The sequence below is a fragment of the Haemorhous mexicanus genome, chromosome 4 (genome assembly GCF_027477595.1).
Source record: "Haemorhous mexicanus isolate bHaeMex1 chromosome 4, bHaeMex1.pri, whole genome shotgun sequence".
Taxonomy (NCBI): domain Eukaryota; kingdom Metazoa; phylum Chordata; class Aves; order Passeriformes; family Fringillidae; genus Haemorhous; species Haemorhous mexicanus.
In genome coordinates, this window is record NC_082344.1 from 19,608,693 (window position 1) to 19,633,175 (window position 24,483).

Sequence of the window (24,483 nt, forward strand, 5' to 3'; positions counted from 1 at the left end):
TGTTCTGTTAACTGGGATTCCAGCAGTTGTCCACAGTGCACTTCAAGTCAGCAAAAATCAAATTCCTGTCAGTAGCATAGTGAGACCTATTGGCTTCCAGCTGTGGCTGGACAGCTGGCAAATTGTGCTTTACAAAGTCACAGATAAATTGTGAATGTGAAGATGGTTCTTTTTGGATGACATGCATAGGGAGTAAGAAAATGCCCTCAGACTTCAACCTTGGCTGTGTACTGGCAACGCCACTGCAGTGCAGATCCCAAAATCTTTCCCTGGGGCCACTCCCTTAAGTACTCTGCATGTCTGTTCTTTCTGCTCAGGTTAATGATAATAGTATTCTCCCTTTTCGATAATTATAGTAGTGCGTATGTGTAAATGTGTAAATCTGTGGTGTGGTTGGGAAAGAGGCTTAGCCAAACCCCAACATTTTCCATTGCTTGGCAAGGCAAAGTTGTTTGCTTTTTCTCCCTTCTGCACAAAATGTTCCTTTTTTACCTTCTTTTACTCCTTCGTCAGGCAAACTACTTTGGGCAAGGTGCTGAGAGCTCTTGGGCTTATTTGATGGGACTTTGGCCATAGCAACGATATTGTTTCATGTCTGGGCATGGAAAGGGAATATTCAGCACAGTTTCCAATGTAAATTTGATACCTCTGCCTAATATACGTCTCTGTGCTTAGTAGGAAATCCATAAGTCATTAATTAGCAAGTTGTCACTACATTGCATTTAAACAGCCTGAGTTTCCTAAGCTGACATGCTTGGGACTCTTACTGCTACAGTGGATTATTTAGGTTCTAGCCTGTTGTTTGGTGCTTCAGCACCATCTGCTGCTCCCAGCCCACGTTCTAGGGGCTGTGCTGCTTTGCTGGTGTCACAGGGTACAGCAGGGTACCTCTGCATTGTCTGTCTGCTGCTCTGCTCCAGACCCTGCCCTGCCCACACCCTTCCACTGCACATTGAGAGGAAAGGGGCTCCTGCAGAGGAGGTCTGCATAGGCTTTCCAGGATGGTTTGCTCCAGCAACTGTTTCTACAGAGTCCAGTTCATTAACGTGGAGGTCGAGAAAAGGGAAAGGGTCACCACCTGAGGTGGACAACTTCAGTGTAGTGGCCTTTGCAAACTAAGGTCTAGTAGAAGAAACTGCCAATTAGTAAGTGGGATTCTGGAAAATGAGTTTGAAATGTTTCTCTTCAAACAAACAGCTAGAGCATGACTTAACTAAGTCAAGCTTTATGTCGTCAACCATATAGAAATTGTTACTAAGTTTTCTTACTGGTCATAACTGTTGCCCATTTCAACTGCATTTGGAAGGGAAACAAAAATTAGGAATGCCATCCTAGAGTCATATGATTTAGAATGGAGGGCAGTCACTGTAAAGACAATTCACTTTTATCTCCTATAATTGTTTTGAAATGGTGAATGACTGATGTGCTTTTATGTCTCTCTGAACATTCAAAATATCAAATAACTGATTTTTTTTTTTTCTCCTGCTGTCTTGCAGGCATATAGTTGTCCCATGTGGGCACCCCATTCTTACCTGTACCCCCTGCACCAGGCCTATTTAGCTGCTTGTAGAATGTACCCAAACGTGTCCCTTCCTGTGTATCCGCACAACCCCTGGTTCCAGGAGGCTGCTCCTACTCAGAACGAAAATGAAACTGCACGACCAAACAGGCACTTTGCTGTCCAGACCGAGGCCAGGTCCAATGGTCAGATTCCACAGGTTGACAGATCTCCATCACTGCCTCTGATCATACCTTCAGCTCAGGTGACGGAAAGTCAAGGACAGGTCTGTGTCGAACCGGAGAATCCAGCGCAAGCTCTTCACGCGAACTACGAGGAGTCCCTGAGAGGGAAAAATATGTTCCCGCAGCCACCCTTTGGACACAATCACTTTCTAGGAGCTGTTCCAATAGCGCCTCCTTTCTTTCCTCACTTCTGGTATGGGTACCCAGTTCAGGGTTTCATTGAGAATTCAGTAGCGAGACCTAATCTTGTCTTGTCTCCTGAGGACAAAGAGGCAGCAGCTGGCACCTCTGCCAGCATGTACGTGGGCAAAGAATGCAGCCCTCCAGTTCCTGGAGTGAACTGTGCAGAGCAGCTCCAGAAGACAAGCAGTGGCAGCGGCTCCAATACCGTCCCATTCCCAGTGGCTGCTGCAGGGACCCCGAAAGACACTTCAGCCAGGGCACCTCAGCTGGAGCAGACCTGTCCTTCGGCCGCTCCTAAGCAGAAAGCAGCCGGGCAGCAGCATCGCCCTCCACAGACGCAGGGCCCAGAGAGGCCGATGGCAGGGCCAAGCACACAGCCACTGCTGGCAGAACCTCCCAAAAATGAACTGAAACCCAGCACTCCTGGCCGGAAGGAGAGGCCTGCTAAAGGGAGAGAGTCCAAGGGCACTGGGAACGTGCAGACGGAAAGCAGGGCCCAGAGAACCAGGGAGGAGAGCTCTGAAGATGACACTGAGGTTTCCGACATGCTGAGGAGTGGCAGATCCAAGCAGTTCTATAACCAGACTTATGGAGGAGGCAGAAGGCCCAGACCCGACAGGGGTTATTCCAGCAGGGGAGGATACCAGTTCCAAAGAAATGAGGAGGCCTGGAAAGGACCACCCAGCAGAAGCAGAGATGATGGCTACCAGTATCAGAGAAACTTTAGAGGGCAGCCATATAGGAATGACAGGAGAAGGGCAACACTGGGAGATAATCAGAGGGGGCAGCAAGCATAAAATGAGTGGATAATTGGGAAATTTAAGCAAAAAGTAATTTGAAGTAGCATTTAAAATCTTAATTTCTTTTTAGTGAAGTTCAATGATGTTTAATTTTGGGCTAATTTTTGGCAAGTAAAGACTAGGAGGATGTCAAGTCCTACCATAGGGTTCTTGGTGGGATTCTAGAATTTGTTTGGCTTAGCAGTTTTTCTTCAATGTCAAATTAGGAAAAAAATAGGTTTAGTGTTTGATAATTTTTTTCCCCACAGAGGTTTCTGTTGTGATAGAAGATGGGTATGTGCGTTTACTAGAGTGACAAATGACAGCATTTGATGTGATCTAGGTTCTAAAATTGACAGTAACATTGCACCAAATATAAATGTATATTTTATCATACAATGCCTTAGTTCTGAACTGAGCTAAAGGAATTCTCAGCCTACTGCACTGTTGTCTCTGATATGCTTCCAACCCAAAGGCCTTTCATCTCAAAAAGAAAAAATATCTGTCAAACTTGAATGTTTCTCTTGTGTGTTACACGTATGGCAGCCAGCTAACCCTGTGTCTTAGGTATGTTGTATATAGTTCTTTTCATAATCATAGGGTATATTTTTGAATTTTAAAAAGCATTTATTTGTTGAAATCAAAATCAAGACAAGCGGTCAAGAATACCTGTGTATGAACTGATAAGAATGGCTGTTTCCACCATGAATTCTTCTTAATGCTGGTGTGACTAGAATGGTGCCTATGCCAACTGAATAATTACAAAGACAATAAAAATGTAGATGCTATGCATTTCCAAAATAATTCTGCATCTGTTATAATAGCAGAAGTTTTTTTAATGCCACTTTAACACTAATGCACTGACAAATCCTAGATATTTTGTGAGGAGATGCATAAAGTACATGTTACATTTTTTAAGTTTGTACGATTGAGCTACTGTTCAGTATTCTTTTGTTGTTGCACTGTTGATGTTTTGCATGTACAACTCCTTGCTGGAACTACTTTTAAAAGCAAGAATGGAGAGTCTCAGTGTGCTCTGCTCTTCCCTACAATTCAGAAGAAAGTGGCTTCTGCCTTATATTTTTACACTGTGTCAGAGTTCTGATGCTGTTTCTTCTGAGCCCAATTACGATCTCCGCAGTGTTCCTGTTGCCTTTGCAGTCTGGATGTTCAGCTGTCCAGGCTCGGAGAGTGCAGTGTGCACAGTATTCACTCAGCTCTGTTGCTCTGTAAAATTGAACTGTTGTGTATATTTTTATATCTCTGTATACAGTAGTGTAGGTGACGGTACCCATTCATTGTGTCTGAGATTGTACACCCTTGGTGCAGATACCAGAGTGATAGTTACATGATAAAGAGTTTGTTTTCAGATGCATGCTATGTATAAAACCCTAATTAAAATAAATGTTTTGTCTTTTCACTTGTTTTCTAAATTATATGTATGTATTTAAACCTGTTGCAATGGCATTAAATGAAATGTTGTTCTTACAGGGCCAGTTGTAGTAAGTAGTAGAATGATGACCAGCGTATGGCAGGCAGGAAACAAAAAGAAGCCATAAACTGAATTTGGTGGTTTTGTTTGTAGGGATCATGCTGGAGGCTTTTTGGTTTTTCTTTTTTTAATCTAAATACTTTGTCATTCAGGATTTCAAAAGAGGCAATCTTCCCTTTTTCAGGTTGAGAACGAAGCAAGCACTGAAGCATTTAACCGTTGTTACCACTGGGATTCTCTGTTTATTTCAACTCCTTTAAAAAATCATAAAGAGGGCTGCTTGTTGAGTTTACTGGTGAATTTTAAACTCTTAGCTCTACCCCACATTTGTGCAGCAGTCACTGAACTAATCATTCTGTCCTACAGCAGATAGTACACGAAGCCAGTAACTCTTCCTTACAGAAATCTCTTTGGAAACACTGGGCAAGAGAGGTGCTTTTAGAATTTGCATTTAAGAAACAACTTCTTTCACCTGGGCCTATACTGCCTTGCTACTCTAGGACAGTGAAGGATGGGAAGGTGTAGGTAAATTTTCTCTGATGCTGATCAAGTAAGTCTGGTTTCCTCTCTTACCGAATTAGTAGTAGACTGATTGGCCCTGCAATCTAAAACATCTGGCAAAATGTTTTAGATTGCAGGATCCTCCTGTTAAATCTATGTAATATTCAGCTGTGTGACACACAGCTGAACCACATCTTTACTTTATCCTTATCACAACTGATTCAGAGAAGATTGCACAACTCAAGTCCAAAGGGAGTTAAGCTGTGCAGAGGAGAACAAGTTTAGTCAGCCTTTTGCCTGACCAGCACACTTCTGTAGGGCTGCACTCAGTACCTGCACTTCTTCAGAGTCCCTCTGCTGGTGTGTAGTACAGGTGCATTGCTGTTACAGACAGAGGCAGTGTATATATAATGCTGAGTACTGCCAAAGCTGTGAAATAACCATGTTACTAACACACAGAATGGCAAAAAACCCACACATTACCCCCACTCCTTTCTGTAGCTTTGGAGGCAAAAATGTAAACATGTGTTCTCATGTTTTTCACATGCCAGTGAAGGAAGAGAACTGTTGAATGGAAAATACCCTTCCTTCCTTTTAAGACACATAGCTGAAATTTGTTTTTGACATGTCTGCTTAAGTAAGCAGGAATATTTAAATGTTCCTTCTGGTTCCCTGAAGGACCTTATTGCATAAGGAAGTAAGTTTTTAACAAGGTTTCTTTAATTTTTTTTTTCCTTTTTGTCATAGTAAGATCAAAGCTTTTTACTTTAGGGAAAAGTAATTCCTGCATCTTAGCCTTATAAAAACTTCATGGAAGAGTGAGTTGGATAGATGGAAAGAATGTTTATATTCTTTAGGATTATTTCACTGATGATTTTCATCTCACTAGGTCTGAGAACATGCACAGGGACAGATGATTAAAAAAAGGTGTAGCTACCTTCAGTGTGAGAAAAGGGTGTGTGACATTATGTAAATATACACACTTCTGAATTAGTAATTGAAAAAATTCTGCAGTGTCACAAGTTACGTGGGTATTTTATTTTTGAAACCCTCAGCCAAAGAGATTCAACCTTTTTAAAAGAGGAGTTGCTCTTGTAGCATGACATTCTTAGTAAACTTTCCTCTTATACAGAAAACAGCTTCAAAGATTTATTTTAAAATGAGGAAGTTCAGTCAGTACTTGGTACATGAGTAGGATATATTGGATTGAAAACCTTCCTTAAATTTTGAAAAATCAGGAGACCCATTTGCACAATTTCAAGGTGGTCTATTTTGAAATTATTACACTGAAAATAGGGCTGTGTCACCAAAATATAGAAAGTGGCAGTTTTACTCAGACTAGGATGGTTACTGCTACTATCTCAGATGTTAAATGCAGCAAAAGATTTTAAGCTCCAAAAGATTAATTGTTCTAAAACCTGATCTGAGCCATCTCATCACAGCTGTTTAGATTCCAATATGCATGTCTAGATGCCAGTTAAAAAGATGCTGGGATTCAATATTTAGTCATCCAGGAAGAAGTAGTTTCCACTCTTCTTCTGTTCCACATCCTTGGGAAGAGAAAAAAGATCACCATTACTTGAAGTCTTTGGCAGACTTGAACATAACTGAAATAAAAGACACTTATCTAAACTCCTTTCTGCTTCCATTATTACTCTTACTAGTTTCACATGCTGTTTTTCCAGCACAGCAGAACTACCCTCTCAATCTTTATTTTGTTCCATATTTTAAAATCTAGCTTTGTATCAAACAATCATAGCTCCTGTACTGCAAAGGTGCTCCTCTCTTACCTTGATGGAATTGAGTTTATTTATTCTTGGTCTGTAATTGTTGGGGTCTCTTCTAAAAGTGATTTCAAGCTGAGATAAAAACTTATTCATTCCAGCCAAGAGAGTCTGTGGACTGTTGAGACAGAAGAATATTTTAGCTATATTTTCAGGAGTTTTATATCATATGATTATAGGCAGCTTTGATCTCTATCCTGAGCTCACTCAGGTCAGGAAATGCAAATGTAAGCTGTATTTGACATACCATGACATGCTACATTTTTAGTCAAACCCTATCTCAGATGCTGCTGAAAGATGAGAGTAGTGTCTCTTTGTGGATTCCGCTGTGACCTTTTCTTTCTTTTTATTTTGTATCTACGTGTGTGTGCTGGCATACTTTCATTCAAAGAAACAAAAACCCAACACTTGCACCATAAGTAAAATCTAGCAAAGATCATAACATAACTTTGTCAATATTCATGAAAGATTGTGATTTTTGAATTCCAACATGTGTGTTCTTGGGAGGAATACCACCAAACCCGGGGAAGCAGGGGATTGCCATGGCAGGTCAGTGTTTTACTGAAGTGTTTACTTCATCTAGCTTGTGCCAAGTACTCACTGTTCTAAAAGCCTGTTTTCTGATAAGGCTGCTCATCAAAAAGTCTCCATAATCTACATTAAATTATTTACAGGAACAAAAGTAGACATCAAAAGGGATAGCTCTGAAAGAGTAAAGCAATGCACACTGCATGCTGGCATCAAGACTTGCCCTTCACTACATCTGCTCACAGGTACTATTAGTACACTGCTTTCTTCCAATGCATCTGAAAGTTATTTTCAGAAGGGTAGTTTACAGTTGGTACTTTTTTCATTCCTTGGTCTCTTCTGATTGTTATTTAGCCATCATGCAATTGCTTAAGGCTGGTCTAGTTTTTGAGGGTTTGATTATGTTCCTCAACCCTGCCCCAACTCCGGTTTAGGCAGCCTGTAGGTAAGGATCAATCCCACTTTCTGTTCCATGATTCAAAAGTCAGAATCCTCAGGACAGTCCTAGATGCAGCTTTAATTTCCACAGGCAGGGACGACAACCTTGCTTACTAATTCCCAACAAATCTCTTACCTGTTTGCCAGTGTGTTCTTGGAAGGAATGCCATCAAAAACAATCACACGATCAGCAAGATACGTAGCCATGATAAAATCATGTTCTACCACAAAAGCTGTTTTTTTAGCATGGAGAATGAAACTGAAATGAGGGGAAAGAAGAAGAGAGAGTAATGTCAACTCACTGTAATACTACTGCAAAGTTCAGCTCCTTGCCCAGCATGTGCACTCACCGTTTAATGACTCTGGCAGCCATCAGACGCTGTTCAGAGTCCAGATAAGCTGAGGGCTCATCAATCAGATACACATCTGCAGGTTTACCCAGACAAAGAGCTAATGCCACACGCTGCAACTCACCACCAGACAGCGTCTGAACCTGGTGGGGCGGGGGGAAACAAGGTCATGCCTTAGTTCAGGTACAGGTTGAGAGTTAAGACAATGAGGATGTTGATTCAAGCAATTAATACCTCCTGGTCAATGATGTTTTCTATCTGAAGAGGTTTCATCACGTCAGTTACAAACTGGGGGTGTGTATAGGCATCTCTGATCTTCTCGTGCAGCAGCTGACGGACACTTCCCTAGCAAAAGGAAAATGTTGCCATTCATTTTTATGCACGACAAGAAAACAAGCAGAAACAGAATAATAATAATAATTAAAAAATCTATCTAAATAGATACAGATACAAAATAGGCATAAAATATCTGTGTGTTTTGTAGCAAACACTATAATAAATAAGGCTGAAATGTACCGTAGATTTAGGGCTGATTTTCTGTGGTTTGTAGCTGACATTTAGGACTGGGACCTCACCTATAGAAAGACAAAATTAATAATGTAAACAAGAGAATGTCCAGTATCCTTAAAATAGGTTTCACTTTGGGTGTAACACATTACCTCCTTCATCAGGCGTAAGTCTTCCTGCAAGCATTCGGATAAATGTTGTTTTGCCAGTTCCTAAAATAAAATAAAATACAAGTTACACATTAATCACTTTTTAGTAATTTAGACCTCTAACAAGTCACTGATACAACAACTAAGACTATTTAATAAAGAAAACATTTTAAAATTAGACCACTTTGAGAATTCCTGTATTATCTTCCAGCACTAGATAGCACTAAGAGACATCTTAAAACTGCCACCTAAGTTTTTAAAAAAGGATAGATAACAAACACAACACGGGTGGCACTGTTAACACTCAGTAACTTCACATTCCTCCTAGTCAGGGGGCTCATGCTGTGATATCTTCACCAAGGAACAAGCAGCTCAACCTGACTGAAATCCTGTAATTTTGGAGCCTGGCTCCCAAAGTGAAGAATGGCTTTAGAAGCATATTCAGGGCTGGAGAAGCAGTTTCCAACATAAACTGCACTTACCATTTTCCCCTAACATCACCATAATTTCAGAATCGGTGAATTCTCCAGCTACTATGGATAGTTCGAATTCTCCCATCTTCTTTTTCATTCCTGGATATTTGTACATACACATCTTTTTGACCTCTTCTTCATTAGCTGTCTCGGCTACTTTAAATACCAGAGATGCATCTCGAAACCTGAGATTTTCTGTTGGAACATAGCCATCTAGGAAAATATTTATGCCTATGATGGGAGGAAAAAAGATCATTACCAGAGGTCTGCAACAAAGTAAAACAAGATGAATTTCAATTCCTGGCTGCAAATTCCATTCTGATAATGAGAATGCTGGATTTTTAATGCTATGACAAAAGAAACAACAAGACCTCCTCTTTTAAGGTGTGCATATTGCAAACTGAATGAAGAAGAGCCTCACTAAGCTACAGAATGGCTGGAGAAGCTCTTCCTGAAAACCCACTGTTAGTAATGTGCGTGGGGTTTAAAGGAACTCCTGCTGTTGGGCCCACTCTCTCAAGGCCAGTTTTTACTGAGTCTCAGTACTACAAGTGGGGTCAATTCAGTTGAACACTACATACCTCTGTACTGTGCAACCTCTCTCCTGCCCTTTCTCTACTACTTACAGGGTCTTTTGTGTAACTCCACTGTTTACAAAACACCTGCAAGTATCAAAATTATGTCCATAGCAAGTGAAAATGAAGGCTTTTGGGTTGAGTTACAAATTAAGTATCACGTAACACAGAAATTTTGCAAAAAATCAAACAGTTTTTTCATTGCTGAACTGTGGTGGGATGAGGCCATGTTTATACAGCAGACAACTGGCATTTTGCTGTCTTTTTTGGGAAAGTTTAAAAAGAAATATGGCAAGAATTACCTTCTCTTACGCTGAAAGGCATGGTAACAACACCATAAGCACTTGGCACACCATACAGGCAGCAGATAAAGTCAGAGAGATAATCTAACACACTTAGATCATGCTCTACAACAATAATGTACCTGAAAAACAAAGCCAGAGAGATGCTTTTTTACCTCAATGCAAAAGATTTTTCTTTCTTTTTTTCTTACTCTGGTCTTGCATAAACAGGAGCTATCAACATGATTTTTAGTTAATATGGTTTCTCCACTTTATACTAAAAAAGGAAAAGAGTTCAATCTCTCACAAGCATTTTTTAAACTGTCTGTAAACAGTTTAAAAATGAATGATAAATTCAAAGTCCATCTTCGTGAGTGAATGATAAATTTGAAGTCCATCTTCAGCATGAACCGGCAGCTTCTTTATGTACATTAAGTGGAAGGATGTTGATTGATTTGAGTGAAAAATATTTAGCACATTTTAAGAAAATAAAAATCTTTGTGAGAAAGGGATGAAACAGCAATATTCAGGTGAAAAGTAACCACCAATGTTTTCCTATCCTTATTACAAAATTTTGAAACTGGACAAGAAACTACAGGAAATAAGTTTCCAAAATGCAGAAGAATAGAATATTACTGACTTGGAATATCTGAAACATCTGTTAGTGTACCATACAGAGGAGTGAGCACTTCTGAGGAGATGGGCTGGATGTTTCTTCCCTCTGTAAGCAGTCATGCTTTATTACGGTCTGGTGAAACATCTGAAGCTTGTATTTACCTGTCAGGGTTTATGAGGGACCGAATCGTAATGGCAGCCTTCAAGCGCTGCTTGACATCCAAGTAGCTGGAAGGTTCATCAAACATGAAGCTAATCCCAAAAGGAAGAGTGAAGTCTTAGTGAATGCAAGCTTTCTACTTATTCAAACATAATATTAACATTACAACCATTAAGCAAATGCAAATAAAAAAGAATCATTATTTATACTGAGAAAGGGAGACAAAAAATGAGAATTGCGCACACCTGCCTTTATTCTCTGTAGACTGCCCCGTGAAAGTGAGTTGAGTATTACTTTCCCAAAAGTTCTGACAAAGTTATCAAAAGTTACAAGAATCAGCAGTTAGGATCCCCATGCACTCACTCTGAGTTACCTTAAATTTAACATGAACTAAAAAGTGCAAAATTACTTTAGAAGACTGGAAGAAGGACATTTTCCAAAAAGAGAAAACTGAACAAGGAAACCCACTTGAAATTCACACCAACCAAACAAAAAACAGCAGTCCAAGCAGAACAAAAGCAACCAACTAAAAATTCATGAAAGCGAAAAAACCCAAAACCCTGTAACTCTTCAGAGCTTGCTTTCTTGGTCCCAAGGAGTCAGGAAACAACAAAGATAAGACAGTAATTTCCTGCTTGCAAGACAGGAGAGGAGGGACTTAAGTTCTAAGAGGTGGGGAAGCAGCTGTACCTTTTTCATTCAGAGAGGCTAAGGGAGGTGTGCTGTCCAACAGGATACATTTAGGTGGGATTAGGGAGAGGTTATGAGGTTGAGATACTGAAATCTAACACTGGCTTCTGAAATCAGCTATTTCCACTTGGATAAATAATAATATACAGAATCCAGAGATTACACATGAAGTAAAAATGGTTTTCAGCTGATGAGCTGGCAAAATTTCTAAAAATAATTCTTAAACATTATTTAATAGTTTTAAAAAATTCTTCAATATTTCATACAAAATATTATTGTTAACAATAAGTGTAAATTTGAGGACCATATTCTGAGACAGATTATTAGAAGCAATGTGTAACAGAAGTAAATTTAACATACATATCAGCCTTCTGAATGCAAACAACTGCACAAGCAAATCTCTGAAGTTCTCCTCCTGAAAGGTCCTCAACATTTCTTTCTTTCAGGTGTGTTAAGTCTGCAAATAAGTGATTAATTTTAGGTATGCGATAACCAACAGAACAATCCATATTTTTATTACCTACAGAAACATGTATAAACATAGCAAACATTCTACAGAGAGGGAAATAGAAGTAGAATAAGCTTTCACTTTATACAGCATCAGTATCATACTGCTAATACTAAGCCATAGCAAGCTATGGCTTCTCTGCAGCATTAGTTGCATGGCTGCTTCCTATCGTGCAGAATATATTTCTATTTCTTTTTCCACCACACTGGTGAAGAGTTCTGGCCCTAAAAAGAAACTATACCAGTTTGAAAAGTGCTTCTTGTCAGACTTTGCTGGAGAGTTCTGATTTTCAGGAAAATCAAGTCCCTCAAACCTTACAGGAGATGGTTGAAGCAGGTATTTTCTAAGCAGCTTAACGAACACATTTCAAGAATAGGTTGTGTCATTAATAAATTAAGTGGGACTCAAAGACCACATTCTTGGCGGCACAATGGCAGCCCCACCTTCATCACCCAGTTCTACCAAAGACAATCCCATTGTGAATTTAGCAACAACTAAATTTAGCAACAAGTAAATACAAAACACCTACAAGACATTACTAGGGCTGGACTATGCAGATGTTCTTATTAATTGTATTAATCTCAGAAGTCAGTGTTACTCCCACTAAAATTAGACACATACAAGCTTTGGGGGGGAGTGTGGTATATTAAGATAACATTTTTTACAGGCAGTGTAGAAAAGGGGATGCTCAGATTTTGCCACATTTGTAAGCAAGTAAGAGCGGCAGATGTTAACTGGAGTTTTTCCAGATTTCAAAATACGTACTTTCTACTTTGGAACAGAAACTGCATTAAATTCTGTTAACTAGAATCTATCAACTAGTTTGCCACCAGAAAGTATTATGTGCGTTATTTATATTACAGCATGCCCTGGGGTTTACACTAAAGCACCTTCACTTTTTCTCTCTTTGAGTTGGTATAATTCACATGTTCTATCATATTATGGTAACTTGATTGTTTCAGTAAATATGAACTTCTCAAATGCTTTAAAATTTGACTGTACAGAATTACTTACCAAGCTGCTGACACACAACAGTTTGTGTCTTAGTTTCATCCTTCCTATCCAGAATTGATCCCACTGTTCCCTGCGTGATAAATAATAAAAAACCCCAACCAACATTAAAAATTTCAAACAGTTCTGAATTATGTTGCTAAATAAAACCTTTAAACACATAAGAAGTACTACAGAAGAAGCTCACAGCTTTCTATAAACTCATGAAATGTCTCACCTTTGCAGCTTTAGGGATCTGGTCCACGTACTGAGGTTTAATGATAGCTTTAAGGTCATCTTCCAGGATCTTGGTAAAATAATTCTGTAATTCAGATCCTCGGAAGTAAGTCAAAATTTCTTGCCAGTCAGGTGGATCCTGTGACAAAATTAAAGCCTGGGTTTACTTATCCCATTTAAAAACATAGTAAGGAACCCTAATTTCAAATTCCCATCAATAAGGCAAATACAATACGCTTATAAGAGAACACATTAAAAAAATCTGCAAATGCATTCTAAAAAGAAAGTTTAGAGACCTTCTTTTTCCAGGTTTTACTAATCTTAAAAAAAAATTAAATTTGCACAGCTAAGAAGTTACTGAACTGAAACAACTTCATGGAGAAAATGACAGCATGGATTAGTGGCACCACACTTACTAGCTATCTGATACAGCTAATCCAAAGGAAAAGGACTGGAATGATAAAAGCACGAACTAGCACAGAAGATGCAACAAATCTGATAATTTTCTCTGCTTCTAGCAAACATTTCCAAGTAAACAGAGGGGAAAAAAAAGAAAGGAAAAATAACAAATTGAAAACAAAATGAACTGTTCAGAGCAATCACCCAGGAAAAAGTTCCCCCTTGCACACTGTACTACTCTGAGGGGTGCTGAGTTAATTACTTTGATGATAAACAGTATGGATCAGACTGACAGAGTCGTATTTCCAAACCAAGCAAATACACAGAGGAAATGCTTCATCAGTTTTAAAGCAGAAGCAACATGGAAGATTCAATTCATACCACGTGTTTCTGTGGTCATACTGATATGGCTCCTTCACAGCAAAGTCTGATTTTGGAAGCATGGTAATTCAATTAAGTACACATTCAGAAAGTCAAAAGTTTTGCTATTTCTGCAATACTACCACCTGAAACAAGAAGTCCACAAAATAAAATAAACCAAATTTTAAAGAGAATGTAAAATGTAGCTGGGAAATTACTATTTCTTTGCAGCTTTATGTAGCAGCCATGAATGCACAATATATTAAAGCATTACTCTTTCAGGTAAAGAAACTGAAGAAAGTTTCAACACACTTGTTCTTACAAGTGCTTCTTGAAGGACAAGAGTGTGCACGAGCATTCAACTGTCCCCATGCAATGTGAAGGTAAGAAAGTAACATCTGAAATACTGATAAGAGGAGTCATAATAGTTATTATTTATGCTTTTTCTCTAATGTATTCACTCTTTGGAGTAGTGCTAGGTAAAGAAGCCCTGGTAAAATATTTTGCTCACTGGCTGCAGTTTGACTTGGAGTAAACACATAGGAAAATGGATTATGGAATTCCCATGAATACCAGCAGATTAAAAGTTTTTTAAAGTCTGGTTCTCAAAAAGTCTTATTTCTAAGTAACTAGCAACATGAAGAAACTAAGGATTTTTCAGAGCTCAGTATTGAAGTGTACAGTGGGAAACACCTTCAACCACAACTTACAATAACATCATACTTTATGAGAAATCTTCCTCAAAAGAATCAAAGATAAAAATGCCTAAGAGATCCCAAGAATACACGGTAAGTGCTCATAGACACTTGAGTTGTTCAGATAAAAACAAAGGTAACTTAGAAGAAACTCCAATACTTGGGCTATGGAAATCCCTGATGGGACCAGGTAAATTATGCAGGGAGAAAGACAGGATGTTTTTTAAAGACTGTTATTAAAAAACCCCAAGCCCATAAGTGTGACTTCAAGAAACCTACCTCTGTTTTTTATCTTTTGTGAGTTATAATTACAATTAGTACCCTTATCTTTCTTGAGAGATATACACAATTTGCAAGAAAGCCCTTGTTAGCAACAACCTTCTATTATTGGTCCTGTGTGGAGTAGGTCACTGGCTGTCAATACCTGAAGTGCCAACATCCCCACAAATCTATCACATTCACAGATACAAACATTCAGTCCAAAAAAATAAACAGCTATCTAAAATGCTAACTCTTTTTTATTGCTGATACATACATCATATTTTCCAAGATTTGGCTTTTGTTTTCCTGCTAAAATTTTCAAGGCAGTTGATTTTCCAATACCATTGGTTCCAACCAATCCCAGTACTTCACCTGGACGAGGGATAGGCAACCTGTACAAAACATTGATAAGTTTGTGTTACATTTATGCCATCACACACCAACATTTGGTGTGCAAGTAAATGTTGCAACCCATTCTCAGACCTTCTGATTATTACAGCCTTTGTTAACTTGTAAATATTTAACCCAAATCATATCAAATTCCTTAAAAATAGAAGAGCATAAGAAATACTTAAGGGCAGTCTGTTTTTAAATAGGGATTCTGTAAAATAATCCCTAACACTAGTTTATTTCATTATAATACTTTTTAATAAGAAATATGTAATTAACATTCTAAAAGGAGCTACTTGGGTAAGAACCAAGAACACTTTGATGTGCACTATGTTTACATTATCAAAATCTTGGATTTTTTTGTCGCTTTGATATTTGAAAAATAAAATACCTGTGAAGTTTGAAGGCATTGGCACAGTATCTATGTGTTGTTTCTTTCTCCAGGTTGCTAGGTAAGTTAACAATTGACAAGGCTCCAAAAGGACATTTCTGGAATTGAAATAAATTATAGATTATTAGTACACACAATTTATTAACAAAAGCCTATGTTTTGTACTGCACCCAGCTGTGCATTTACATTTTTAAATGGACCACCACCAAATTTCCTTTACATGGTCAACCTGCCAAGGAAGTTCTGTACCACATTTTTCAAATTAATAGTCTGCAATTTAGATTGTCAGTCCACAATACAAATAAGGCACACTGCATATATTCTCCACCTTTCACAAAAAACATCTTTTTGCTGCTAATTGTCTACAGACATGAACAAAAAGCCCAAACAAAGCCAAGCAAAAACAAACGACAAACAAAACCCACACCTTGCAATCCAACCAGTTCAGTCAAGTGACACAGTTCTTCACCTTCTATAAACCAAGTAAGTTAACTTGGTCTGATTAATCCAGGAAAGAAAACTGCTTTTTGGAGTTACAGTATGCATTGCTAAATATAATAGCAAAATAAGGAAAATTTAGCACTTTAAAAAAAGTAGTTTAATTTTTACCTTGATGCAAATACCACAACCAATACAAAGTGTTTCTGAAATCCATGCTATTTTGCTCTGTGATGTGACTTCTATGCAAAGTTTTCCTGGTGAAAAAAGATTAAGAAAAGATCAGTAAAGTTTCTGGTAAATCAGAATTCCTGCCTACTATATTCCACAGAGGAACTTGTAACTGATGAATGTTCACTGAAGCTTCAGATTATCCAAAGGTGACACTTGTTATGAAAGGCGTCATTATTACTAAGAATTGTTCACGCTTTTTGTGATATTTCTAAAGGCTTTATGAAAAAAAAAAAAAGCTTGAATGATACACAAAAATCTATCAGTTTTAAAAAGCTCATTCTTTGGAGTAGAACTGATTTAAAAGGTCTCCAGTTGCTTCAATACTTTGTTACATTGTATCTCTTACCCATTCGAACCACAGGACAACTCTTCTTGCATTCCTGACGACATTTCTTTGGCTTACATTTGTCATGGTTGACTATAGCAATTCTTGTTAATTTGTCGGCCATAATGCACAATTTAGGGTTAAACACATACACCAATTATAAGAAGGAGTAGTGGGAGTCTCCCAGACCTTAAAGGAAAAAAGAAAAAGAAAAAAAACACTGTAAGAGACCAGGTCACTGACAGCACAGAAAACAAACTCTAACCTAAGTTATTGCTAGCGGTGTGCAGAGACGAAAAATGCAAAATTATTTTATTTCTTTTCCTTTAAGCAACATGGCAAACAACCAAGTTAAAGACACAAATAACAAGGGTACTGATGTGTAGATAACTGCACAAATTTTTAACATTATCTTTCCATCCCATTACTATTTTTACAGTGTAAAATTAAAATTGTGATCTGAAAATGGATTTATTTCCAAAAAAGCACGCTGTAGTAAAAACATAAGAATGTATACAACTCCAAATTTTAGTTTTACAAATTGCCTGGTATAAAGCACCCTTGTTCACATTGACAAATTGTGACTACAAATATTACTCCAAGGATATGACTGAATATACATTTACAAACTGTATGCCAATATTCTGTATTAAAGGATTAAAAGAGCATAAAATGTAAAGCAGTTTTCAAAATGAAAATTTGTAACTGAGTATAAAAAGTAAACCAGGCAATGTGAGCAGACATTCATGATGATGCTTGATTCTTTAATCTTGAGTTTCATTAGTATCTGAATAACTACAGCTACCTTCTGCATTTCCTAATATGGTATCAATGCCTATAATAGATTTAAATAAGTAAAATTCTTTATAAAGAACATAGAAAGGCTCTGCAAAGAGATCTGGCCAAGCTGGATCAGGAGGATCAGTAAGGCCAAGTGCTGGGTCCTGCCCTTGGGACATAACCACCTCAGGCAGTGCCACAGGCTGAGGAAGAGTGTAAGGAAAATTGCCTGGTGGAAAAGGACCTGGGCGTGGCTGGTGACAGTGACTGAGCATGAGCCAGCAGTGCCCAGGTGGCCAAGAAGGCCAATGGCATCCTGGCCTGGATCAGCAACAGTCGGGCCAGCAGGACCAGGGCAGGAATTGTCCCCCTGTACTTGGGGGGACCACACCTTGAGTGCTGTGCCCTGTTCTGGGCCCCTCCCTAAAGAGTTACTGAGGGGCTGGAGTGAGCCCAGGAAGGGCAGTGGAGCTGGGGAAGGGTCTGGAGCACCGGTCTGAGGAACAGCTGGGGGAGCTGTGGATGTTTAGTCCAGACAGGGAGGCTCAAGAGAGCCCTTCTCACTCTCTACAACTGCCCGAAAGGAGGGTACAGACAGGAGGGGGGTTGGGCTCTTCTTCAAAATAACACAACACAGGACAAGAGGAAACAGCCTCAGATTTCACCAGGGGAGTTTTAGATTGGATGTCAGGAAAACTATCTTCGCTGAAAGGTGGACAAGCATTGCAACAGGCAGCTCAGGAAAGTGGTTGAGTCACCATCGCTGGAGGATTTAAAAGACATGCAGATGTGGCCCTCAGGGACACAGGGTAGGAGCCTACGCCGGGTTAATGGTTGGACTCAATACTCTTGGAGGTCTTTTCCAACCTAAAAACTCTATAATTCTGTGTAGTACAAGATGATTAAATATTCCTGAAATCACAAATAAATGCATGCAAAGAAGTGAAGTTATGACTTGTATTCCTCCCTATACACCCCCTCTTTGCTCTTTGTAATGTATGTTGACAAGTACTGGATTGTAATGGGACTTTGTACAGCTGCAGCAAATGGAGGGAAGGGCAGAGAATTTTAAATTTAATTCTTGATAGACAAAAAAAAGTGTGTTTTAAAGTATATTTCTATTTCCTTTACTATATTCACTCATAATAATGAAAATAACAACACTAATGACTTTTATCTTCCTATGAACAAGGCACACCTGAGGACAACAAAGACGACTGACGACTGACTTAGGAGGCCCTTGGAAGATTTTAAGATATTTTAAGATAAAATGACTTTTTTTTTTTTTTGCAAAAATAAATGCCATAAAGTACTAAGCATTTCCTTCTCACTAAATAAAGGGATGGCAGCCCTACAGATGATGCATGTTCAAACTTATTTCAATGCAGTATCAGTAGTTCAATGATATAACTGAGGAGGAGTCTGGAAATAGTTCAGGTTTCCACACAGTGCAAAGGTGCAGCTGCATCCAAAGGATTCCAACATTTTTAATTAAGGGAGAGGTTTTTTTTTATGTCCAGCTCATCTTTGCTTCACCAAACCAAAGCATCCTGCAGTGGTTTACAGACAATATTTACTACATATGGCTATTGGATGAAGAACGGTTGTGCAGACTCATGAAGGAAGCAAAAATAAAATGGGTGTATGGCACATTTATCATGTTAAATTCTACCCTTCTATAAACTTCAGTTGGAAGGAATCCTCCAGCTACTACTGCAATATCTGGAAGTCGGACATCCAACAGCAAAGCTCAGAAAAGCTGATGTTGTTGTATCCTTAAAATATTGGTACCTATGGTAGCAATGGATTTAAGCGCCTCCTTTAAAAAGTGGTAGTCTTATTCCTTTATTCAGTTTCCAAAGTATTTGTAAACTAAATGTCAAAAGATATTCTTCATCACCTACAAATGAATTGCTCACACTGCTAACCATATTTTGCCAGTTTCTACTTACATTTCTTTTTTCCTTTACTATTTTAAATTTCCTAAGCCAGAAAGTCCTATTAACACAGCCGATGTTTTCAAATAAATGACCGAATAAGAGAAAAAATTAAAAGTGATTCAACAGTTCTGTGTTGTCAGACCAGACTGACAAAGTAGGGCTGAACATTGAAATTGCATCTGTTGACCAGGAAAACAGGCATGGAATAATGAGTCTACAGTTCTCACTTTAATACATCACGAAACAACAAACGGAAAGCCTTATTTTTGAAGACTATAAAGGTGCTTTAGTCTGGGTAATTTTCTTGGGGACAGATACTAGATGTTGTCATTACTTAAATAAAGATACATTCTTTGGGAAGACATCCCAGTGCCTTTCACTAAAATCCTACAGTTTACAAAGAGTATTTGGGGGTGAATCATTCCCTCTCTGTTTTCCCAAGGGAAGTGCCTAACGTGGGTCAGCCCTTTGTCCTAGAACTGAGCAGACAGGGCACTGTGGATCTTCCACCTAAGTTGTAGGCAGCAGTGAATCAGTTCTGTGGGTTGCCCCAGAACCAAACCTGCTGTGGCTCAGTAGGCCGCCCTCCCCAGCCCCCCAAACCCTGCTCGAAGTTCAGCCTGGACATCTCCCCTCAGCCATCCACCTTCCAGCAGGGGTTTAGCCTGCAGCTCCACAGCAGGAGAGCGGGACGGGGCTGCTCGCAGACACCAAGGCAAACATGGCTTGAAACAAGCAATTCTTGCCAAGTTCCTCAGCAAGCTTTCCACAGTCTTGGCGGGATAATCAGACTGAAGCTTACACTCATTGCTGAATCACACTTTGGTTGGTAAGCAATGGAACAGCCCAAGTCTGGGTATTTTTCTAATTCTAACTTACTTGGGAAAATGCCCATATAAGTTCCATTCTAACTGACAGGAAAATGCCCAATCTCTGGTGAATAGTTTTGGAAGGGTCAGTGAATTAAGTATGTACACTAAGCATTTATTAGAGTACATGGTGGGGGGAATAGAAGTAATGAAGCAGCATGAAGACACACACTCCTCCCACTCTGCTCCCATCTATGTGACAGAAGCGTCAGTTTATCTAAAACTCTCTAGTGGTCTTAACCATTTTCAGAAAAAAAAAAAAAAATTGTGACTCCTGGAACTTCTGTAATATTTCCAGACTGTGCTGATATCTACAATGACAACTGTCCACAAAAGAAAATAATATCTACTTAGAACTCAGAAACAAATAAACAAACTGTGCAAAACCAGACTGAACTCAACTTACATACTTACATTCAGTTAGCTGAGTGGCATTTAAATTAACATATGGAATAGGATGGTTTGACTCCAAGGAACAGATGTAAAACTCTCAGGAGACTGAACACAGATCAGCAATGTTACAGTACAGCATACCAGTAACCAAGCAGTGCAGTCAGCACTTTAGGGGCAGGAGGAACTGGTACTCAGAAACATTTGACTTCATGACTGTGCTTCTCCTTTCCATATCAAGAAGAACAGAATAAAAAACAGAGTATGAAAATACTAATTTCTACTAACTACTAGGGTAAAGAGCGTTTTTGAGTTACTGAATGATGATGGTGTGGCAGCAGAAAATCTTCCCAGAATGGACTGACAACACAAGTGAAGGAAGGAGAGAATGACTAAAAACTGCTGGCTAGAGAAAAAAGAAAATGCTGTAAAAACCCTGTTAGTATCATCCATTAAAGCCAAAAACTGTCCATTATGTTCAACTATGTAATTTAATACAAAAAATAAAACATGTCTAAAAATAAGACACAAAACATGTTATCACAAGCATTCTAAGTCATCATTCTTAGGCTGTCTGACCAGCTGCTGCACACCCTGACACACCAGATTACAAAAAAAAAAAAAAGTTGCCCACGTGCAGACCTTGCTATCTGTCACAGAAGGCAACAGCAATGTACAATCTGTAGAACACGTGCCATGTGCTTGCATTACAATATTTATTTCTTTCTCATGCATTAGAGAAAAATTACAATTTACTAAGTCATGGCAATTATGACTGAGAAGAATTTGTAATTGCACTGAATTATTCACGCCTAAACAAAGAAAATTTAAACATTAAAAGTTAACAAAGACTGAAACAGAACCAGAGACCATTCAATGAAAGATGTGAAGGCAAGGCTTGGGTTCAGACTTGTGCCATACTTTGGTTACTTTGCACAAAACCAGTGAACACTTTATAAAGTAACACTGCATCAGACCTCAGAGAGAAATGCTATGGAAAGAAGTGAGGATGAGCAGCATTTCCAGCTGCCATTGAAAGCAAGCTCAAGAATTGTCTCCCAATTCCACTGCCAATGGACTACATACAGTCACACCATAACAAGAATAATAAAGCCAAGAACCAGAATACCCAAATGATAGAAGAACTAGTCTACGGTTTTCACGTTTCTTTTAGAAACTGAGGCAATGTAAAAAAGAAGTTTAGACATGCCCCAGATTTCCCTACAGTATTAACTTATTATGTTACTCATAAGACACGACATGAATAAGAAAATATGTTAACATGAAAGCATATGGTCAAGTATACTGACGCTGCAGAACGAGTGGGTGTGTTTAGCTTGTGCTGAGCACTATTAATTATCACTCAATCTTTAAGATTTCCCCTTAACATGAAGTGAAATGCATGAGAACGAACCCATAATTTAGCAATCTAATGAAACTAATGAAAGTATTTCATGACCACTGGTTCAGGACTGCAGTTTATGGAAGGAACCACAGCAGGGAAATTTAAATTAGGGCGTGAATACTGTCACAGGAACTTGCAGGTGAAGTATCCAAGTGCATTCCAGGCAGGAAACACCACCACAGTCCTTGAGAAAAGCCCTGCCGACTTCTTGTTTTTACACATACCTCGCAGAAAACAGCCTTACCCCACTATCTTATCGCACCTGCAGGAAGGCTTAATCTCCTCACCGCCCCACAAGTACCCACGTGGATATCAGCTTCCCTCAAAAGAAGGCAAAATACGGCCTTCCTCCCCAGCCCGAGAAGGAAGTTCCCCATTTTCCTAGGAGCAAAATGCCGGCGTTCCCTTTCCCAGAGCCAGGCCACCGCCGCCAGGCGAGGATCCCGCTCTGCATCCACAGCGAAGCCATACCCGTGGCTGAGAGCAGCAGCACGGCCGGCGCCCTCTGACCCCGGCTGCCACAAAACCCGAGGCGTCGGGGATGACGTACCGCATGTGCAGGCAGTGCCGGCCCGGGCCGTGCCCACGCCGGCAGCGATCCCCGATCCCTGGGAGCCTCCGGCCCCTGAGGCCCGGCCAGGGCGCGGTGGAGCCGACCCTTTTCCCACGGTGCTACGGGCGAGGCCGCCGCCCAGGCCGAGGACCATGAGGAGCGGGGCTCCTTCCCTACCGCTTCCATTCCCGTGCGGGAAGGTGGGGATTCCCCCCCGGCGTTACTTACCGGGAGCTGTGAGGGAGGGGTGCGGCGGGGGGCGGGGGGGAAGGAGGGGTGGGAGCGCGCACGGCGCCCTCGCGCCGCGGCGGGGAAACGGCGTCCGGTGATCCCGCGCGCGGGCCCGCGCGCGCAACGTGCTCGCGCCGCCGCCGCCACCCGGCCAAGATGGCCGTCGGGCCCGGGGGGCGGGGCCTGGCGCGCGCCACGGAGAGGAGGGGAGGGAAGGGAAGGGAAGGAAGGAAGGACGGCCCTCGCCAGAGACAGCAGGGGAGGGAAGGGCGGCCCTCCTCACCATGGCGACCTGGAGAGCGGCCGTGCGTAGGGAGCGCAGCCTCCCGGGGCGGGTCGGGGCGCCTGAGCTCCCCGAGCCCGCCCTGCGAGCGGCGTGCCCGCTCTGAGGGGAGCTCCCGGGTCTGCTCGGCGCGTTCCCGGGACAGAAGGGTCTCGCTGGCTTCTGCCTCTGCTGGGTAGGTGGTGACGGGCAGCAGCAACAGTTAGACTGAGTGCTTCTCTTCTCAAGGAAAGGTGTTCCATACCCTTTCATGACCGCGGTTTCGGCATTAGGAACCAAGCTCCAATATCGGATACGCGATTGGATTGATTGATACAACGCGAAAGGTACCAAGACAGAATGGTCTTGCTCGCCTTTACCTGTCCGGGGCACCGTGTCTTCTGCACCTGGAACACTGGGGCTACGTGCTTTCATTCCCATCGGGATCAACTGTCATTCTGTTTCGGGAGTCCATCACCTCTCTAAGGATACCACCCCCAATCGTGATCGTGCCACAGATCGCTCCCACACGAGGGGTGCCATGACACCCAGGTCTTGCTGGCCTTTACCTGCCCTGGGCAACGCGTCATCTGCATCTGAAACACTGGGACTACGCGCTTTCCTTCCCGTGGAGATGCATTTCCAGGAGCCACCTCGGGAACTCGGGTTCCATGCCCAGCACACCGGAGGATCCGGGACGCGGCGCTCCCGCCGGCCCCGCCCCGCCCATGGCGTCGTGTGAGGGGCGGCCCCGGCGCCTGAGGGGGAGCGGGCGGGGCGGCGCGCGCGCACTGCGGTGCCTCCGCTGCGGCGGCTGTGGCGGCTCCCGGCGGGATCAGGTGGGAAAGGTGGGAGCTGCGGCACTGCCGGGGCCGTGAGGGGAGGAGAAGGAGAAGGAGGAGGAGGAAGGTCCAGCCTGGGTAGAAGCTGGGCTGGCTGAGGCGGCCTGTTCGCGCCCGCTGTGGGGGCTGCCCAGGCGGGTGCCTCCCGCCGCGCGTGCGGGGCTCTCGCGTCGCCCCCGCGGCCGGGGAGCGGAGCCGGGCTGGGGATCCGGCGGGGCCCGTGCCGTGAGTAGATGCTGCTGCTTTATTTCCGATACTAAAGCGGTTTGTGGGCCTGGGGGCCACGGCCCCGGTATAGTGTTGTAAACCTGGTTACTTTTCATTATGTTTATTCGTAATTGTTACAGTTATAACTAATATAATTCATGTTGGTTGAAAGCCCTACAAACAAGTCGTGGGGGGATGGCTACCGGTTGGTTTTTCAAAGCGGCTTCATCCTCTGGTTGTTCTTGGTTTTCGCGACGGCTTCCACCTAATATTTACACTTTACACTGCTTGTAAAGATGTGCTCGCCTCCTTTAAGGAACAGCTTGTAGCCTTACTAAGTAACTTTGGAAAGTCTGGGCTTTCACAAAAACATATTAATTTTTTTTTAAGATTGATTAGAAATATATGTATAAAACTGCTAATATACTTATTTTAATATCTTTTAATGTAATTTTTTTGACAATGAAAGTCTGGTAATTTACACGAATAGGCTTAAAGCTATGCACTGGAGGCAGGGTAAAAATACTA

The 24,483-nt window shown here is 41.1% G+C and overlaps 3 protein-coding genes across 14 annotated transcripts in view; 2 read left to right on the top strand and 1 right to left on the bottom strand.

Moving 5' to 3' along the window:
• Positions 1–4,125, top strand: part of OTUD4 (OTU deubiquitinase 4) — a 28,509-nt gene extending 24,384 nt beyond the window's left edge. For all 8 annotated transcript variants that reach the window (XM_059843987.1, XM_059843982.1, XM_059843986.1 and 5 more), the window contains one exon: positions 1,497–4,125. In XM_059843987.1, coding sequence (XP_059699970.1) covers positions 1,497–2,723 — 1,227 coding nt within the window. In that variant the 3' untranslated portion in view covers positions 2,724–4,125. The remainder of the gene's footprint in view (positions 1–1,496) is intronic.
• Positions 4,126–4,408: 283 nt separating this feature from the next.
• Positions 4,409–23,613, bottom strand: ABCE1 (ATP binding cassette subfamily E member 1). 2 transcript variants are annotated; one of them, XM_059843994.1, is made up of 18 exons: positions 23,476–23,613; positions 16,498–16,665; positions 16,089–16,174; positions 15,480–15,577; positions 14,973–15,090; positions 12,985–13,122; positions 12,771–12,840; positions 11,609–11,705; positions 10,561–10,650; positions 9,805–9,926; positions 8,937–9,158; positions 8,458–8,517; positions 8,315–8,373; positions 8,033–8,143; positions 7,799–7,941; positions 7,585–7,707; positions 6,489–6,600; positions 4,409–6,248 (listed from the first exon to the last, which is right to left on the bottom strand). In XM_059843994.1, the coding sequence occupies exons 2-18, from the start codon at positions 16,598–16,600 to the stop codon at positions 6,201–6,203; spliced, it is 1,800 nt and encodes a 599-aa protein (XP_059699977.1). In that variant the 5' UTR covers positions 16,601–16,665; positions 23,476–23,613; the 3' UTR covers positions 4,409–6,200. The 2 variants fall into 2 exon arrangements, with proteins under 2 accessions (XP_059699977.1, XP_059699975.1); XM_059843992.1 differs by lacking the exon at positions 23,476–23,613 and adding an exon at positions 22,642–22,789.
• ANAPC10 (anaphase promoting complex subunit 10) overlaps positions 22,474–24,483 on the top strand; it is a 33,111-nt gene continuing 31,101 nt past the window's right edge. The window contains exon 1 of one of the 4 annotated variants that reach the window (XM_059843998.1): positions 22,474–22,613. The gene's annotated coding sequence lies outside the window, so the exon portion shown is untranslated. Of the gene's footprint in view, positions 22,614–23,621; positions 23,755–23,840; positions 23,974–24,483 lie in introns of those variants that run through there. The other 3 variants (XM_059843997.1, XM_059843996.1, XM_059843999.1) reach the window with 3 other exon arrangements.